The sequence below is a fragment of the Onychomys torridus genome, chromosome 20 (assembly GCF_903995425.1).
Source record: "Onychomys torridus chromosome 20, mOncTor1.1, whole genome shotgun sequence".
Classification (NCBI taxonomy): domain Eukaryota; kingdom Metazoa; phylum Chordata; class Mammalia; order Rodentia; family Cricetidae; genus Onychomys; species Onychomys torridus.
In genome coordinates, this window is record NC_050462.1 from 31361843 (window position 1) to 31383016 (window position 21174).

Consider the following 21174-nt stretch of genomic DNA (forward strand, 5'->3'; position numbering starts at 1 on the left):
ATAAAGCTCTTTTGGGATTGGAACAGGAAAAGGTGTCTCTACTTCCAGTAACTTTCCCAGTAAGAGTGTGAATTCCCTTCTATACTAAGGGGCTTCCAATAGAGCAAAAGGCTAAAGCTTTTGGTTTCTTGTGGGTTAGCCAAAGAACTAGAAAATCTTTATTACTCTCCGATTCTGGATGCTGGAAACTCATCCTGTCTGCAAAGATAATTCACCTTATACCAACAGACAGAGCATATTACGAACAGCAGAAACAGCCTTAGACTTACACACAGATCTATGGTGATATGGACACTGGTGATTGGGGAAGGGAGTTTAATATTTGGGAGTGTAATAATGGAGCTTAGGGTTGATTTCAAAGAAAGAATAGTGAAAAGGATGGTGAGAGAGGGCAGCAGCTAGGTGATGCTACCTTTTTAGTTGTATGGTTTGGAAGAAGGTTTTTCCTTCTCTAATAAAAAGCAACTGAGCAGTTGAAGGAAAAGAATAATCTGATCTTATTTTCTTTGTATAAAACAAGAGATTATATATATATATATATATTACACATACACATATATACACACATCAAAAGAGAAATAGAAATCAACAGTGATGCTGGCAAAAAAAAAAAAAAAACGTTAGCAATTGGGTACTGGGCAGGAAGGAGAAGTGGAGGCAAGATGGATGGATTGTTATCTTTAAATTCTTTTGACTAGAAAATATGAGGCAAAGACCACATTACTTTAAAAAACCTGCCTTTTAATTAAATCTGAACTAAGAGATAATTTCAAATACATTTTAAAATAAAATATCATTTCAATGTAGACTAATTCAGAACTCAGCTGGGGAGTCTGGTGAAGTACCATCAAGCCTGTACTTCTTGCTTTCTGTGCATTGGGCTAGAAAGAAAGTCTTTAGTCAATCCTCATCCAACTGACTCTTCATTTTTCCTTCAAAGGTACCCGTCACAACAACTACAAACACAAATTAATTTTTATGGATTGAATCCCAAATATACATAGAATAATTTGAAAAGCACTGGGACGGGGATGTAGCTCACTGGGTCCAGGGCTTGCCTACAATGCATTTTGACCCTTGTGCCAGTATAAAACAGGCATGGCTGTTCATATCTGCAATCCCAGTGCTCAGGAGGCGAAGGGTCGGGAACTGAAGAGGGTTGTTGGCTGCACAGTGAGAGGAAGTGGTGGGAATGAGAATAGTTTGGCAGGGATGAGGGGGAGAATGCAGGGATATAGAATAATCAGATTGGATGGTATAGAGGTATGAAGCTGTGAAACAGCAAAACTAATCAATAAAAATGGTGATGATGGAAAAGAAACACGCCTTTAATCACAATTCCGGTGGAGACTGGTGTTTAGCTCTAAATGAGCCACTATTATAATAATAACAAGCAAATGACCATGGTTATAAGCATGTGCAAATAATCATTTCAACCAGTAGCTACTTTGAGCACAGCCACAAACTAGATCTCAGTTGTATTTAATTTGTTTTTGCCTTTTACTTGAAAGAGAAAATATCAGTGGAGGGGGTTGTTGTGGAATATTATTTTAAGATGAGTTACATTTGTTTGTGTCATGGAACATCTGTGTTAAGATTGCAGAGATGTGTTGCATTCTTTTATGTTGCATTTGTTTAACTCTGTGAAGCTGTGTTACTTTGCCTGTTGAAAACACCTGCTTGGTCTAATAAAGAGCTCAGTGGCCCATATCGAGACAGGAGAAGAGATAGGTGGGGCTGGCAGGCAGAGAGAATAAATAGGAGGAGCAACAAGGAGGAGGACATCAGGGTCCAGGTACCCAGCTACACAGCAAGCCACAGTAAATAAGTAAGAAGTAAAGAAAGGTATACAGAAATAGAGAAAGGTAAAAGTCCAGGGGCAAAAGATAGATGGGATAATTTACGTTAAGAAAAGCTGGCTAGAAACAAGCCAAGCTAAGGCCAGGCATTCATAAAAAAGAATAAGCCTCCCTGGGTGATTTATTTAGGATCTGGTTGGCTGGCCACCAAAATAGTGGGAATAAAAAAAACCTCCAAGTATAGGGGACAATCATCCAAACTAATTATATTTATATATGATTTATGGTGAACGTATTATTTTTTATAGAAACAACCAAGTCACCTAAAAATTAAAAACAGATGGGGCCAGAAATAAAAAAAAATAATGAAATTATGAGAAAACTATGATCTAAATATGATGTTATTTATACTTTTTTGCTTACGGCAGAGATTATTGAAGCAGTCATTTGTTGTACACTTGGAGCAGGATTCTCCTTTTATGTAAGGACTGGAATTGTTTTCATTTCCTCTGCAAAAACAGAGAACATTTTTGAGCCAATGATGCTCTTTAACTTTTTTAGATCTACATTTATGCAAGCTGTTCCTGCCTTTCCGTAAGTCACACGTTAGAAAGAACAAGAGCAACAGCCATTGTTCAACAGAAGACTCATTTCCTACAAACTAAGAAACCATCAAAACTTCCCCCTTTATTTACTTTCCTTCCTTCCTTTCCTTTTCTTTTTCTTCCCTTCCTTTATCTTTCTGTCCCTCTTTCCTCTCTTCCCAACCCCCTCTTGCCCCCTCTTCCTTTCCAAAAGCCTGGATTGTAAGAAAGTGATACTATCCTCTCGTGATTTTCATCAATGGTTAGCCTTTCTTAGTTTCCTCCTTAGAAATGTGATGCTGCATGGCAGCAGTTACACACTTCTTTTGCTATGTGGAGAAATGGTATCCGCTCTTTCTTTTGGGGCAATGTTTGTCATTCCTGCTTTAGCTGCTCAGTGAAAGGCAGAAGGAAGAGCAGCAATAGATACACACATTTCCACCTCTTACCTTCAGTCCTATGTATTTATTCTTTGTGTGGGGGGCATTTACCCACCAACCCCACAGCTCCCCAGAGCTTTCTTGTATGTGAGCAACATCTACATTTGTGTTTTCCTTTACAAATCTTAAGCTTTAAAGGTGTTGTTTGTTGAAGAATCACATTATCACCTGTTTAAATATTCCTTTTATATTTGTCGATATTTGATTTAGAGTTCTAAAATTTCATTTTTAGACTTTATTTTGTTTATATTTTCACTTGAGTAAGTACTCTGGATAGGGCATTTAACAGTTACATTCTGTCCTCAAAAACTTGCTCTTAGGAATGTCATTGCATTCTTTTCTTATTCCATTGTTACTGTTCATTAGAGCTGCTTTTGCTAACCTTTTTGTGTTTTACATTTGGGTCATCTTATGGCAATTTATTTTAAATTACCTTTGCCTCTGTGTCCATGTGTGTAAAGATGACTGTTGGGTGTCTGTCTCAGTCCCTCTGGAGCATGTTTTCTGAGACAGTCTCTCAGGGACCCTGTGGCTCACTGACTGGTTTAACTGGCTGAGCTGGCAAGCACCAGGGATCTTCCTGACCCTGCCTATCTGGAACTGGCAGTGCTGGTATTTATAGGTAAGCCCACTGTGCTTGGCCTTTTACATGGGTGCTGTGGACCCAACTCAGGTCCTTATGACTCAAGACAACCATCTTACTGACTGAGTCATCTTCCCAGCCTCGACTTTTTAAACTTTAGAAACAATTTCTATCGTTTTTATTTTTATATTGAAGTAGTTAATGAGAGAAAAAGGCTTTTCATTTAGGGAAAATACTTGTCACCATCCTATTTTCACTTTTAAAATTAGTTTTGCAGAGGCAGACGTCATCAAAAATACTCTAGGGTCTAGTATAAGATTGTGTCTTGTAGACATTTGGGTTTGGTGGTTGTTGTTGTTGTTGTTTTGTTTTGAGACAGGGTGTCTTTCTGTAGTACTGGCTGGCTTGAAACTCATTATGTAGACTAGGCTGGCCTGGACCTCTCAGAGATACAACTCCCTCTGCCTCCTGGGCGTGGAATGAAAGATGTGCTCCATCACACCCAACTTTGCAAATATTTGGTATCAACTTAGAACATTATTTTATTTTAGCAAATTAACTTACCGTGGTGAATAATTACAAAAAAATAGCGCAGTTGAAGTTCCCATCAGATTTGGACAATTTGAAAGTGCACATCCAACTTTAAGTGAATTGGCCCAAACTACCTATAAGAAAAGGAATTAAGAAATAACATATTAAAGCAATCCATGTACACAATTTATTATGAGGGTATGTACAATATTAAATATATATATGTGTGTGTTTATTACATTTTTCCTAATATCTAATACATTAAGTTACATTTTTATTAATGGGCCTTCCATAAGGTCAATCTAAATCATTTTCTTTCAGTTATAATTATTATAAACCAAAAGGATAACATAATAATGAAACCATAATAGAATACATTAGTAAAAGCATAATTTCTTCTAGATTACTTAGAAAACATATTTTAATTCTCTCCATGGGCATATTACAAGAAACATCAAAATCAGGCTGGGAATGAAAATAACAATTTTCTTTTCTTTTCTTTTTTTCCTTTCTTTCTTTCTCTTTTTTTTTTTTTGGAAAAAGTGTTGCTAATTTGACTGTGAATTTTAAAGTTCACAGCTTTAAATATATTCTTACCTTTGTTAAGTCACAAGATAGGTATGGATTAAGAGTGTACAAAGTTTATTTAAATGGTCAATGATGAGTGGCAAATGATTTTTTTTAATGTTTTAAGATATAAGAAAAACTAATTTCAAAAGAAGAAGCACTGTATGGAAAACGGACCAAAAGAAAGAGCTAAAGAGATGATGAACATTTCCAGTCCCTTGTGTCAATGATAGAATTGAATATCTCCTATTCTCCGAACTAAAAGAGAAGGAGATATTTTATGGATATCCCTTGGGAAAGAAATAATCTAAGAAAAAATTTGAGCAAACAGACTTTCTAACTTTTTACACTTTATAGTTTCATTACCAAAATGAATGAAACTATTTCACAGTTTGAGATGCTATTCATTTTTTTTCATGGCTGAAATACATGTAATTCATAATTTTACTAAAGACATTTGAATGGTTCTTTGGTTGCTTGAGAGACAGCCCAGCTCAGGGGTAGGCATGGTTAAGCTGAGGACTAAGAAATGAACTTTACTTCTCACCACATTCCTGACTCAGAGTTGCAGATCACTTCTGTGCTATAAAAATAAGACTAGGGTAATTAATAATTATTTTGAATATTTAAAAAGTTTTTGAGACAGAACAACTGCAAGTGTATATATTTTCAAGAGCTAGTTAGAGTCTGGTTTATTAATATCTGTACTACAAATTCTGCTTGCTCAGTGTATTTGTGTGTGTTATGTATGTGGCATTTGCTCACATGTATTTTTTGTGAATGGGTTTCTGCATGCATGAAAACAAGAATATATTAAGTTTCTGCTTTATTGTTCTCTATCATATTCTCTGGAAACAATGTCTCTCATTAAGCCTGCTGAAGGCTGTCTGGCCAGAGAGCCTAAGGGATTGATCTTCTTGTCTCCACTATGCTGCCCCCCAAACTCCTGCCAGTGCTGGAGTTATAATCATATATGACAATGCCCAGATTTTTTTACATAGGTTCTGGGGATTTGAAAAAAATTCTCATGCTTGCACATCAAAGTACTCTTAAATATTGATCCATCTCCCCAGCACTGCTTAGTATTTAAATTGTGATATTTTTAGTTTTGAGAATAGTGAACATATATTGACAGTGTATAGCTTTAAAATGTGGTTCTTTCATGATCCTAATTAGTCTTATCATTAAAAATAAGGAATCAGATATCAGAATGAAAGCTGAAAAATCTGAGAAGCAGAGCAGCAGCCACTAGAGACTTACTACTTCCATCAATCCTCTGACCAAAAAGGGCCAACCCCTGTTTCCACCCCAATTTATCACTCCTGTCTCTATCCATCCTTGTCCCTTCTGGGCTCCTGTCTGCACAGACATCTAGACCTCTGTGGTTAACTAGTGGCTAGCTCCACCCTCTGATCTCCAGGCAATAAAACACAATAAAAATATCACATATTCCCCCATTTTTATCTAAATAAAAAGTGAAAGTTTTAACTAACATAGAAAAACTATATACAATAAGCACAATAACTGTATACAAATATATACAGGTAATAATTACATATCGGTGCCTAGTCCATTAGCATTTGACAAATTCAGAGAAAATACTCCATTATTTATTCTATCTTGGTGAGTCCAAAGTGCTCACTTTCTATCCTAATTTTCATTACCGATCCGAAACTATCTTTTTATACTTATACAAATTATACAATTAATTTTATATACTTTACACCTCTACTTGTGAGTTTCTTTCCCAAGTCTGGTAACAAGGAAAACTATAACTATAACTATAACTATAACTATAACTATAACTATAACTATAACTATAACTATAACTGTTTAGTCCTCAACTTCATCAGAGACCTGAGTAAACAGGAAATGTAGAGCAAACAACTTCCAAAAATAAGAAATGACAGAAACAGCTGGCTGCCTGGACAGTCTCCCAAGGTTCCTCTGCAACATTGGAGCACCCATCTTCAGCCTGCTTGTCTAAAATATCTGACAGACTTTTTTGTGAAGCAGGATTTTTGAAGGATTGTCCTCCCTTGTCTTGGCAAAGTTCTTCAGTCACTTTCTGTTGTATCCTGCTTGTCCAATTTGGACAGCATACTGTCAGCAGTTGGGGCAAGGGCAAATTTTTTGCCTAGTGACTAACTTTTGTCACAAAGAAAGTAAACCCCCCCCCCCATCATCTCTGAAGTAATCTGGTGTTGCCTGGATATATATATATATATATATATATATATATATATATATATATATATATCATTGTCATAAAAAAGAACCTTGTGCTATTAAAACATCTTAAATGCCACATTCTGTAGCTCTCTGAAGTGATTGAAGGTCGCCTGTTTATCTAAAATATATCTCTGTTTGACCTTGAAAACATACCTAACACAGCTACAAATTTGATTGTAATAAGTGACTAACTACTAACCTGCATTTCTTTATTATCTTAAAGAGTTTGTAATAATAACTTTCAAGGACTAGAAATTTACATTACATTGTTAGATGAGCTGTATAGGTACAATACCTGGAACAAGAGTAGAAACATATGAACAGTATATTCTAACCAAAATAAGCTTAAATTTATATCAATGTACAAGAATCCATATCAATTTAATATATTTAAAACTAGCAGTTGCTGTTTTGGTTTATAAGTAGATTTAATAATCTACCTTCTTATCCTATAATTTCTATAACATATATACAGTATAACAAAAATAACCACAATTTTGTATCAATATATAAGACTCCAAGCCAAGGTAAAATATTTAAAACTAGAAGCTTTTTTTTTTTTAGTTTATAAGTAGATTCAGTAATCTACCTTTTTATCCTATTTCTATATCCCCCTCTTTTTCTTTTTAGGACAAGATACATGAATCTAATCTCCTTTGTTCAGCTTTTTCCCCTGGCTCTACAATAACAACATATAACCAAGCACCTTAAATAATGACAAATATTCACAACCCAAACTGAACAACCAAAAACCATCCACCCCACTTCTTGGGAATGTGAGCACCACGTTCTCAAAATTACTTCCTGCTGTCTGGGGGTGATGGCATCTTTAGGGGACCCTGAAAAAAATTTGGGTAATGGTCAAGTCCTGGGAGAGCTAGTTATATCATGTGTTGTTCAGTCTCTGTGTACTGGGAGAGTGCAGGGCTTGTGACAAGTCTTGGATAAAACAGTCTGTGAGGCTGAACTATCTCAGCTAGCCACCTTGAAATTGTCCTGAGTGGTTTGTAGTCCAGAGCCAATATTTAAGTGGCTTTCGTCAGCTTAGTGGCATTGTTATAGTCCAGGTAGAATCATCATTGTGGGACCCCATCCTCCTTTTGGAGAGACTGGCTGTTAGGCATGGTCATGGTTCACTGCAAAAAACTTAAACATTTTAAATGTCATATGCAGCAGATCTCAAAGAGGTTAAAGGACCATAGTTTGTTATATACAGCCAGAGTAATAAAACTTAATTCTGGTTCCCTGATAGAGACAAACCCAAAATCATGTACGGGAAGCTAGATGAAGCCCTTTTCTAGAATTAGTACTCTATATGACCATTAATATCAAGACAAAAAGTTTATTATATATATATGTATATATATACATATACATACATACACATATATACATATATATTACAAATTTTGATATAATATTCATACCTTAATAAAAGTTAAAATGAAACCAAAGGATCACGAGATTAGTGGCAATAGAAGAGTTCCTTAATTTTGGTTTGTCTTCTGTCCCATATCAGGTGGCTTTTATGACATAAAAAAGAGATTTGGATTTTCCTTTCAACAAGTGTGCTTGGGTTTAGAGAAGGAGAGAGCCAAAACTTCAAAGCAGTTTTATTATTTTTTTTTCAGAGCTGAGGATTGAACCCTAGGCCTTGCACTTGCTAGGCAAGCACTCTACCACTGAGCTAAATCCCCAAACCCCAGATTTAATTTTTAATTGAACTGAGACTACAAAAAGACCACTTGCATTATGTGTCTGTCGAGAACAGCAGAAACCCACATTTGGAGAGATATATGAAATTTTATCCTGTTGGAAATGTGATATCCCAATGAGCCAATTTACTTCTTTTCTTGGGACATTTTTCTCTGGATGATTCATCCTTTTTCTTCAGCTGTCTCATTTGTCCAGTGATCTTCAGATTCCTTAGCTGGTTGCCTTCCTTCTCCTGGAAAGACAAAAGAATAACCCTGCCCCAACCCTAACTTTGGGGAGTTTCCATTTGGTAAGTTATATATGATCAAATGAAAAACATGCCAGGCAGTGGTGGCGCATGCCTTTAATCCCAGCACTGGGAGGCAGAGCCAGGCAGATCTCTGTGAGTTCGAGGCCAGCCTGGAACACAGAGTGAGTTCCAGGGAAGGTGCAAAGCTACAAAGAGAAACCCTATCTCAAAAAACCAAAAAGAAAAAAAAAGAAAAACATTTGTTAGTCTTATAAGTTAGTTTAGTTTGAAAGGTCATGCTGGTTGATGAACTATCACCTCTTCTAATTAAGAAGTCTCTCTTTTTCAAATCTATTCTTTATCAATTTTGATGGTATCTATAGCTTTTCTTCTTTGGAAACAAAAACAAAAACCTCTTCCTCAATGTAACACATATCCTGGTTTCAATTCTGAGGTCAGCACATCTTTAAAGTATACAACTGATTTAATTCAGTAGTTTTTTTTTTTTAATCCAATGTCTCTCCATACCTGTCACTCCTTTCTCATTTGCATTTAGAATATTTAAAGTTAATAAAACATTATGCAATCTATCTCTGGGGGTCTTTATTACTACTTTCTGTTTATTAAGCTTATCTTTTGGAGTTTGATTAGATCTTTCTATAACTGCTTGTCCTGTAGGATTGTGTGGTGTACCTGTAATATATTTTATGCTGTAGTATCCAGAAATTCTTTTTTTTTTTCTAGAGACATATGCTGGAGCATTGTCAGTCTTAATTTGTACAGGTATTCCCATGATGACCATAACTCCTAATAAATATGTAATTACAGAATTAGGCTTTTCAGAACTCAAAGCAGTTGCCCATTGAAATCCTCAATATGTATCCATGGTATGGGGTACATGTTTTAATTTTCCAAAAACTGCACAACAAAACACATCTATTTGCCAAATTTTTCTTTGAGTACCCTTTGGGTTACTTCCTGCAGTAGTGGAGTTTGATTATACAAGGAACAAGTAGGACATGTCCTTATAATTTCCTTGGCTTGTTGCCAAGTGATGGACAAATCCTTTTTCAAATCCTTGTTATTGACATGGTGTTTTGTGAAATTCTGAGGCCTCCAGTACATTTCCTATTAACAACTGATTAATTTCATCATTACCTTATGCTAGGGGGCCTGGCAGACCTATATGGAATCAGATATGTATTATATATGTATATGATTATTCCTATTTCTGATTATTTCTTGTATTGGAATAAATAAATTCTGTAATATCTGGAATAAATCCAGCAGTTTTAATATGTAAAACAACTCTTTCTGCATATTGAGAGTCAGCATTACATTAAGAGGTTCTGGAAAATCTAATAATACCATGAAAATAGCATAGAATTCTGACTTTGATCAGAATAATAAAGGCTTTGAGACACTTTATTCAAATTTTCTGATTTATAACCTGCCTTTCCTGGTTTGTTTGCATCAGTATAGAATGTAGGGGCTCCAGAAATTGGTGTTCCCCATCCAAAGTGAGGAAGGATCCAGTTAGTTATCCTTTTGAATTGAAGTCTGTTGCTTTTGGGATATCTATTGTTAACCTCTCCCTAAAAAATTACTGCAAACTCTTTTCCAATGTTCATTTTCTGCTCATAAAGAGGAAATTTCAGCATTAGTAAAAGGCACTATGACTTGTTGTATCCATTCCTGTCAATTGATGGAGTCTTAATTTCCTTTTAGAATCAACTCAGAAAAATTTTCCACATATGTCTTTAATTTTTTTTTTACTTTGTTTGTGTGGTAAAATATCCATTCTAAAATATTATCATCCCTCTGTATTAAAATCCCTCTAGGGGAATGAAAGTGTAGAGGGTAAAATAACCAGGATGCAATCAAACTCTGGATCCAAATGATCCACATGTGCATCCTGTACTTTCTTTTCCACCAAAGCCAATTCTCTCTCAGCTTCAGCTGATTGTTCTCTTGGACTATTTAAGTCCTTGTCACTTTCAAAGGTTTGAAGCAAATTACTCAGTTTTTTAGTTGTTATCCAGTAGTGGACCATATATAGGTAATGTCTCCCAGCAATTTTTGAAGGTCATTAAGAGTCTACAATTGATCTCTCCTGATTTGTACCTTTTGTAAACCTATTTTATATCCTAAGAAATGAATAGAAACTCCCTTTTGTATTTTTATCGTTAATCCCTAACAAGGCAAAAATTTCTTTACTTCTTAATACATCTCTCTAAAGTATCTATATTTGAATCAGCTGGTAATATATCATCCATATAAAGGTAAATTATAGATTGAGCAAACTGTAAATGATTCATTTCCAATGGCTGTTCTAAAAATATTGGCACTAGGTGGGGCTGTTTAACATCCCTTGTGATATCTCTTAACAGGCTGAAAATTAGCACCATGAAGGCACATTTTTCTCTATTCTTTTCTTTTATAGTGAAGAAATAGTCTTTTAAATCAATAACTATAATAGACTATACTTTAGGTAATAGAGAAGGCAAGGGAATTCCAGACTGTATCACCTTATTAACTGCTCTTACATTTGTTACCATTCTCCACTTATGAAATTTCTTTTTAATAACAAATATAGGAGAAGTCCAAGGGCTGGTTGATTCCTCAATATTAAGAGATTACCTTGAATCTTAGAAGAGGCCTTTAGCTTTGAACTTTTAATTAGTGTTGAGATAGGGGATTTTGAAGTTGTATTAAGTCCATTTTGTATTGTGAGATAACCACAAACCCATGGGGTCCAGGAAGTTGAATGTGGTGATCTGAATAAGAATGGCCCTTATAGGCTTATGTATTTGAATACTTAGTCCCCACTTGGTGGAACTATTTGGGAAGGATTAGGAGGTATGACCTTTTTGAGGAGGCATGTTACTGTGGATGAATTTTGAGGTTTCAAAAGCCCAGGCCATTCCCAGTTAGCTAGCTCTCTGCTGTGTTTTTGTGAATGAGTTGTGAGCTCTCAGCTACTGTTCCAGTGTCATGCTTACTTGCCTGCTGCCATGTTCCCTGCCATGATGGTCATGGACTCTAACTTTCAGAAAACATAGCCCCCTCCTTAAACTATTGCTTCAAAAAGAAAGAAAGAAAGAAAGAGAGAGAGAGAAAAGAAAGAGAGAGCATAAATAAATGACTTAAAGATGCAACTTCAACATTTAGAAAAACTAAGAGCAAACCAAACCCAAACAACCAGATAGCAAGCTATAATAAAAATCAAAGCTGAAGTTAATGAGATAGAAACAAAGAAGATAATACAAAGAATCAACAAATCTTGGAGCTATAGTTCTTTGAGGACATAAACAACATTGACAGTCACTTGGCCCAACTAACCAAATGAAAGAAAGAGGGGCCCAAATGAACAGAATCACAAATGAACAGGGAAACATTACAACTTAGAATATTATAAGGGAATACTTTAAAAACTTGTGCTTCATCAAATTGGAAAAATATAAAAGAAATGGATGAATTTCTAGATTTAGCCAAATCATCAATGTTAAACTAAGAAAAGACCAACAATCTATAGAGACCCATCACAAATAAAGAAATTTCAACCAGACAGAAAAGCCTTGCAACTAAAAAAGTCCATGTTGGTTCCAAGCAGAATTCTATTAGATTTTCAAAGAAGATCTAGGCTAATCATTCTTAAACTAAAAAAAATAAACAAACAAACAATAACAAAACAGAAGGAATATTTCCAAACTACTTCTACGAAGCCAGCACCAATGTGATATCAAAACGAAGCAAAACATAACAACAACAAAAAAGAAAATATGCCTGATGAACATAGATACAAAAATACTCAACAAAATACCTGAAAACCAAAGGCAGACACACAATAACAAAAAAATTTCCACTGTGCGGTGGTGGTACACGCCTTTAATCCCAGCACTCAGGAGGCAGAGGCAGGTGGATCTCTGTGAATTCAAGGCCAGCCTGGTCTACAAAGTGAGTTCTAGGAAAGGCACAAAGCTACAGATAAACCCTGTCTCAAAAAACCAATATATATATATATATATTCATATTCCTTATGGTCCTTAAGGGTGGCGGGGTTGGGGATTTAGCTCAGTGTTAGAGTGCTTGCCTAGCAAGCACAGGGCCCTGGGTTTGGTCCTCAGCTCTGAAAACAAAACAAAACCAAAAAACCAAAAAAAAAAAAAAAAAATTCTAACATGAGCAGGTTGGCTCCATCCTGGAAATGCTGGGATGGTTCAACACACACAAGCCTACAAGTGTAATATAGCACATAAATGGACTTAAAGATAAAAATGATAGGATCATCTTAAAGATGAAGTAAAAGCTTTTGACAAAAATACAATATACCTTCATAATATAAAAATACTAGAATAAGATTAGAGGGTACCTACCTCAACATACTAAGAGGTATACATAAGAAACCTACAGCCAACATCATCTTAAATGGAGAAATATTTAGCAAAAAACTGAAATCAGGAATGAGACATGGATGTCCACCATCTCCTCTGCTTTACAACAGTGTGTTCAAAGCACTAGCTGGAGCAGTAAGAGAAGAGAAAAAAATTAAAGGGAAGCCAACAGGGAAAGAAGATGACAAACAATCCTATTTGCAGATGGCATGATATTAAACATGAGAGATCTCAAAAATTCTGCTAGAAAACTTCAGGAAAGTGTCAGGACACAAAATGAGCATGGGCAAATCAATAGCTTTTCTATATACCAACAACAACAAACTTGCGGAGAAGGAGATCATGAGCCTCCTTTAGTCATAATATTCTCAAAGAAAATAAAATATTTAGGAATAAACTTAACCAAGGAAGAGAAAGACCTCTGCAGTTAAACTTTACACATCTGAAGAAAGATAGAGAGAGACACAAGAATGCAAGAATATGGAAAGAGATTCCATGCTCATGATTGGTGGAATTAATGTTGTAAAAATGACGGTAATTCTACCAAAGGTACAGATTTGGTGTACACTCATTCAAAATCCCCATCTTACTCTTCAAATAAAATATAAAAATAACTTTTCTACAATTCATAAGGACCCATAGAGGACCATGGATAGCCAAATTAATCCTGAGCAAAAATACTGCTGGAGGGAGTATCATTCAATATCTCAAGATATTCCTCAGCCATAATAGTAAAAAAACTATATGGGACATATATATGTACCTTGGCAGCAACCAACAGTTCTCTAATTGTACTTAAGATGATATCAACAAGAAATATTGAGAGCTGCTGGTAGCAAAAGGCCATGGAAGTATACAGTAGGTGACAACTCATGTTCAAAAGGTCAAACTACCAGCTCCCACACAAGACTTGTTGGAGTTATTGCCTTTTGAACAAATTGGTTGTTTCTTGTACACTTCTTGTGCAATAACAGCTATGATATCTCCCCATTACCATGCATTTTCATAAAAGGTGTATATGTAATATCATGATTACATCTCAACCATACAGGTACAAATATCTGTGGGTGGTCAGGAAGATGATTTGTCATTTAGGTGTGATATTTAGATATATAGAAAATATGGTAGGATACATTTCATAGCCAAATCCATCATCCCATGAGACTGTAGACACTTAAAGCCTGTTTTGTTCCTTTTGCTCAGACTAACACAGAAAATAATAATATGTCCTTAGTCTAACACAAACTGCATGCATTTAGTTAGCTCAGTTTTACCTCAGGGGAAGTGCAAACTAGAGTAAAGTGCTTTGCAAATAGACTATATGTTTAAAACTTTACAGTTATGCATAAGGGTAGAGTTGCAGGTGTTCCACCAAGGCTACTAGCACAAACCACCCTAAGAAAAGCCTGCCAATTCTTCACTTGCTGAGTCTGCTGACAAAAAGTTATGTTTCAGAGTTTGTCACAATGGGCACTGTATCCTCTCCCTCTGGTCCTGATACCTTGGAACCTTGTGTTACCATGGTAATGGCTCTGCTCCTTATTGCCTATTTAGGGAATGTGCTATGTATGACTTGAGGGTTTTGAAACTTTTTTCAGGATTGCAAGGAGTCTCCTGTTAGAGATGTATGGATAGTCAGGCAAGAGAGGAGCTCAGAATGAGAGCTGAAAAGGAGCTGTAGATTTAGTGAAGCAGTAGAACAGAGAGAACAGCAGAGAGATCAGGAGGCTTACTTAGAACAATAAAGTGACGGACTGAAAGGGCACAGTGTGCATAGATTTATTTTTACCCTCAGATAAGTAGACTTCCTAGCTGGTTATATATTCTTACTTGGACTCTGGGAGAAAGCTCTTTGGGGCAGGAACCCAAAAAAGCTTTTGTCAAAGAAGGAAATCATGTATGAAAACCTAGCCAACTACCTAGAGAGTGAAGTTATGGATCGTGGAAGAGAACCTACAGCTGCAAATTTCCTGAAGCAGCATAATTCTTAACTGCATTCTAAATATTAATCCTAGTGTCCACAGTAAAGTATACGTCTTACCTTTGTCAAAGAAACATCTCCTGGCAACACATGGATGTCATTACAGAAAACCACAATGCAGAGAGCGTGTGACTCTGTGGTGCCCTAACCAAGTGATACATCTATAATACGACTCCTGTACATAGGCTCAGGGATTGTTGTGGGAGAGCGCGTATAAGCTACACCCATTGAGTTTCATCAGCATGGATCCCTAAATGAGACCTGAAGAAAGACATGCTAAGGAGGAAGTGAGGCTTCTCACTGGGTGGCAACGCTGGACAAGCTCTACAGTCAACTAAGGAACATTAAGAGTGGGAGAAGTAGTCTTCCCCAGAGAAGAACCCCCAAATATGTTATGCAACACCAAGTTGTCAGACCTGAAATCATACACATATGAGTCCCATTCTACAGACTGAATAGGTTGTATTTATGTATTTAGGCACACACATCCATATGTAACCACAGTTAAAGAAACAGAGAGCGTGAATTTGAGAGATAGCTAGCAGGGATACAGGAGAAGTGCTGGAGGGGAGAAAGGGATGGAGGAATCTGATGTAATTATAATGTAATTTCAAAGAGAAAAAGGAAGCAAACTAAATCCAATTAATGGGACATTGGCATGTGGAAGAAATGACTGTGAGTAAATGACACAGTAGTAAAATTATCAGATTGATCACTGAGAGAAAAATTCCATCAACATCATAGAGGCACCAAACTGGCATGGCTCATGTGCACTTCCAATATTGGTAGCAGGCCACTAGGCAGAGGGGAAGGAGAGGGAAGTGTTGTCAGGATCAGCAACCCATAGTTTGCAAATGTGCTTTAACCTATAGACTGGGGATGCTAAGCTCAAGCTTCTACAGCACAAGGAATGTGAAGATGTCCCAGGCACCCCATGTAAAATTGATGAAGCCTGGAGGAAAGTCAACAGAGTCCTAGTGTGGAAAAGCCGCAGGGCTGAGCAAGAGCATCACAGTAGACTTCTTGTTGTTAGTAATGTGAAGAAAATGGCAGCAGAGGAGTATTATTTAGTCTTTTGTTTTTTCAAGACAGGGTTTCTCTGTATAGTTTTGGTGCCTGTCCTGGATCTCGCTCTATAGATCAGGTTGGCCTCAAACTCACAGAGATCCTGGCTCTGCCTCCCCAGTGCTGGGATTAAAGGCATGTGCCACAACTGCCCCAGAGTAGCATTTTTTAAAGATTAGAAAAACTACACTCAGTACATGGAATACCCAATAAAATGGAGTTTTTAAATGAATGTAAAAGAAAATACTGAAAAAATTTTCTTGTGACTAAAATGAACACAAGAACTACTTAACAATCTGTCAAATACATACCTGTGTATAATGGCCACAAGCTCTAGAACAGGTCATAGTCTCAAAATTATAATATTGACTTTCATTATACCAAAAAGAAATAATTTCCTTTGGTGTAACTTCTATTTTACCTAAATACATATTTTCTCCAAGAAAGTCATAACCCTCAACACATCCATATCGTCTGCTTAAACAGGGATTATGGGAATATTTGCAGTTTTTACTCCATGCTTTGGCCAGTTTTGCAAAGTCCTTTTCCCAAATCTGAAAAAAATAGAAAAATATTTAAATTGATTAGTACATATTTGTTTATAATCAATCAGTCTATTAATTGTGGTAAATTAAATTTCAGTTATTTTAGCTCTTTTAAAGACATCATTTTTAAAACAGTATTTGTTGTTTTAGTGATTTCTTATACTACAATCAAATACCCGAAACAAACAGTTTAAAGACATTACTTTGAAATCACCATTTCAGAGAGTTCAGGACATGGTAGTCACTTGGTGCCATGTTTCTGGGCCTGTCATGAAGCAAACACCAGGAACTTCTTCATGGTGAACAGGAAGCAATGGACACAGGAAGTGGCCAGGTCAAGGCCCAGGGGCCCTCCTCAGCCCAGTCTCTGCAGAGACTAACGTGTCCTGGGAAAACCGAAGAAGCTTTCTCACTATAACACGAAGGTCTCCCCTCAACTTCTCCTTGCAATAGCTTTGTTTTGTTTTGATATTTTTCTCCTGCTTCAACTTCCTCTTTTACATCACGACTAACCACTTACTTTTCTACCTCGATGTCCTGGTCAGATTCCTTTGTCAACTTGGTACAAGCTAGAGAAATCTAAGGTGAGGAACCTCAAAAGATCAAATGCATCCATCAGGCTGCCTGGAGCAAGTGTGTAGGCTTGAATTTTCTGGATTAAGGACTGATGTACGTGCTCCCAGGCTTCTGGGGACAGTGCCACCACTGGGCAAGAGGTCCTGGGTGGACTAAGAAAGCAAGCTGTGCAAAGTGTGGGAAGAAATAGTAAGCAGCATTTCTTTATGGCTTCTGCTTCAGTTCCTGCCTAAAGATTCTTGCCTTGTGTCCCTGCCCTGAGGTCCCTTCATGAAGGGCTCTAAAGTGTGTGGTAAAACAAACAAACAACTCCCCCCCCCCCAAAAAAAATCCCTTTCTTTACCCAAGTTGCTTTTGGTGATAGTGTTTTTGTGAGCAATAAAAACCAAATGAAGACACCAAACATCACCATGTCTGTTAACTACGCAGGGCATTCTTCCTACATGGAACTAGTGCCCATCATTGTCTTCTGGCTAGTTGAACTATATCTCTGCCTTCATTGTTCCCTAGATCTTCATTACCACTACCAGCTCTTTCAATAACCCTTTATCATGGCCTCTTGATCTAAGAGAGCTCTTCAACTGATGTCCCTTAGTCAACATGGGCAATGGAAGTAGGTGACATTTCAGTGGTCCCTGATGCCCTTCAAATGTTAATTACTCTTGTTTCTATAAGACACCGAATTCCTGCCTGGCTCTGGGGTAGAAATTTTTTGCCAAATTTAATTAATTGGGGAATCATATGAAGTGTAGCTAAAAGACAAATAGAAGAGAAAATAGAATTATGAGCCAGGCTTCTCCCGCTGAAATTAGTTCTTCAGGATAGCATGCCAGTCCCTTTCTCACCAAGTAGTTCATATTGGCTGCCGAGGGGTTGACCTTGCTTCGAAGTTCATTATGGCTGTTGACAACCTCCTGTATAAATTTTGAGTCATAGATAGATGGCACCCTGGGGGTTTTGACCAATGCCTTGGAAAGTTTGCTGGCTACCAAACATAGACCTACTGTCCAGAAACAATTAAGTTTCTTCATCAGGACCATGGAAAGATGTAGAGGATACCCCTACTGAATCCGCCAGAACAGGGATCACCCTCTCCACAAGCTCTGCCTTCTGGTTAGGCTGGCCTTGTGTGTAGTGAGCAGCAGACTGCTTCCCTGGCTTCTGTGTTGCCATGGAGACTGATGCACACAGAGTTCTGAGCCACTCCTTAAATTCTCAGGGAAAGCCTGAGGCGCCCTCTGGTGCATAGTTCTAACCAACCAACTTGCTTTCTGAAGAGCTAATCTCAGCAGGGAGAGATGTTACAGAGTGCTGAGGAGGGTTCAGGTTGACCCATGCAAACAAAATACCACGACTTTTTTGCACATATTGGAGCATGGAGCATGAGACCAGCCTGATCTACACATCGACTTCCAGGCTAGTCAAGGGTTGAGACCCTGTCAGGATGGGGGCAAAAAAGCAAATAATTTATGAGTTTCATAGATTCGCTTTCCATGCTTAGCTTTTTTATTCTTTTAAATTTATAAGCTGCATATTATATTATTCCTTTCTTCAGAACCTGGGAACATAGACTAGGCAACCAGTAATGCCGTGGCAAACTATAACATTCACTTATTACTTTGTCAAACATTTAGGATTTTCCTTCTGAGTGATTATCTGGAAAAATGAAATTACTATAGGCATGTGGGAAATTATAGCCAAATGGTATCTTCTGGTAAAAACAAAACAAAACAGAAAACCCTCCCCTTCTGATAATTTAGTACCTCCCTATTGTATAAATATTAGCAGATTCTAGTTCATGTTTCTTCTGAAGACTAAGCAAGCATAAGTCACCTTCATTTGGCTTACTGTTTAAAGTCTGTTTGTCAGTCACTGCTATTCACTCATAAACCAGAACTTTTCTGTAATATCTAACCATACTTTTCAATGTTTCTGGTGAATATGTGCAATTCTCAGGTTGTTTCATTTAATACTTAGGTTAATTATCGTGCCATTTAGTTCAAGCAAATACACGTTTACACTCACCGGATGTTTGGTTCCAGTCAGTCAGCCTCGCCAGAAAAACAAATAGCTAAAATCTTATCTAATGAAACAAGTTACCTGTTTTTTTTTTTTTTCCTACAACAGAAAGCAGAAACTAAGTTATGAGATAGAAATCGAAGCCTAACAAACAGAAACAAGAACAACAAATTGGAGGACCCTAAAGAGTTTCTATGGAGAGAGAGAGGACACGTTTCTGATTATTTTCTGATGATGAAGGCTTGCTGCCTGGCCTGAGATGTTGTCACTCACACAGGCAAGTGGAGTTTCTGAAACCCCACAGTCTAATACAAAGACAGGTATGTGTCTTCTCACACACATTCAGACAGACTGTATGTCCAAGCGCATACTTGTGTATATACCTACATGCCTCTGCCATGATGTAATCCGGCTATGGCTGATGAACTGGCCCTATGTGTGTATACCTTCTTGCCTCAGCGACCTCTTTCCTCTAGACAAGGATGCTTGCTCTCTCAAGTCTCCCCTGAACTTTCTGCAGTTCCCACCCCAAGGGGCCCATATTTCTTCACTGAATCAATTGCTAATTGAAATTATTTCCATTTCTGTAGCACCTGCCCAGCAGACTGGGCCCTTCCCATGAAGAATGGCTTTACTTTCTTCATACCATTTTACTCCAGTACCTAAAACAGGTGCTTTAAACCTTTAGTAAATGTTTGTTGACTGAATAAAGACATGAGCGTGCTGCTGTTATGTTTATGTGTTTTAATCTTCTTGACCACAGAAATTGTATCTTAATGAATTGTCTTTTGTATTCACAGAGGGCCTAATAAACATTCCTTATTCTGTCATTGGTTTAAGAGGCAATGACCCACAGGCTGATATATCTTACTTTTTCTAATGTTTGGCACATTAGCAGATTGTGTATTTTTGTGTGTGTATGTTGACGACGTGAAAGACTGAGTGAATATGCAAATAAATATTGAAAGTAAAACATGAACCTCAAATGAAAATTTTGTGTTGGGTGGAGATGGCCCAGGAGGTAAGACTACATACGTGTTCTATAAGCATGAGGACCTGAGTTTGAATTCCCAGCATCCATGCAAAAATGCAGGCTTAGATATGTGTGCCTATAACCCCACCATTGGGGGAGAGTAGTGAGACAGATGGATACTGGTAAGTTTTCTGTTTGTTTTTGCTTTTGTGACAAGATCTAATGTAGCTCAAGCTGTAGTTTTTCAACTCACTATGTAGCTGGGGATGATTTTTTGGGGTGTGGGGTCACACAATAATGGGATACAGACTACCAAAGTCTATTAATCCAGAAGCAGATTTTATTCCAGAAAGAAAAAAAAAAAAAAAAAAAAAACAAAGAAAAAAAAAAATCACCGTGGGGCACAAAAGCTTATCAGGCAGCTGAGACCACAGCCAGTGTTTGGGATTCTGAGGTTGTGGCAATGGAGGCAGGTTCTGGTCCCCTTTTTATAGTTAGGGGAAAAGTGTCAGGCATGGGATGCATGCTGGAAGTCATGTAGAAACAGCTATTCAAAGTAAACTTTGGTTTAGACAGTTGTTGACAATAAGGGGTAAGGGGGTTAAAAGCAGAGAGGCACTGTTAGAAGTTAACTTTTCGAGTTGATGACTGTCAGCTTTTATTTTTTAGGTTTAAAATTTCATGATTCTAAATTCCTGGGTCCTTTAATTTTAGACTTTGGATCCTCCTGCCTCCACTTCCTGTGTGCTAGGATAAACCATTGCATTAGGTTTTTGAAATGTTGGGGATCAAATCCCCTCCTCAAGTATGCCATACACATGAGCTGCATCCCCACCTGTTAGTTCACTGTTTTTATACCCTCAAAAGAGATTTGAAATTTTAATCTGCAGCTGTTTTAATGTGCATATGTAGACATCCATGTTCTGAAGAAAGCTGTTTT

At 37.1% G+C, this 21174-nt stretch overlaps 1 protein-coding gene across 1 annotated transcript; it reads right to left on the reverse strand.

The window, feature by feature from the left end:
- Positions 1-1038: 1038 nt before the first annotated feature.
- Positions 1039-18282, reverse strand: LOC118570793 (GLIPR1-like protein 1). The gene is made up of 5 exons (XM_036169407.1): positions 18088-18282; positions 16433-16675; positions 3971-4071; positions 2223-2308; positions 1039-1271 (listed from the first exon to the last, which is right to left on the reverse strand). Exons 1-5 carry the CDS (start codon positions 18280-18282, stop codon positions 1039-1041), a joined length of 858 nt encoding a protein of 285 aa, XP_036025300.1.
- Between the last annotated feature and the right edge of the window lie 2892 nt (positions 18283-21174).

Excerpts from the sequence above, each read along its gene's own strand:
- LOC118570793 (XM_036169407.1), bottom strand. The coding sequence starts at position 18,282 with ATGGTCCTGATGAAGAAACTTAATTGTTTCTGGACAGTAGGTCTATGT. Across the intron at positions 16,676-18,087 it reads CAGCCAATATGAACTACTTG|ATTTGGGAAAAGGACTTTGC; the intron begins GTGAGAAAGGGA and ends TATTTTTTTCAG. Across the intron at positions 1,272-2,222 it reads CTGCTTCAATAATCTCTGCC|CTTCATACCTCTATACCATC; the intron begins GTAAGCAAAAAA and ends GCTGTTTCACAG.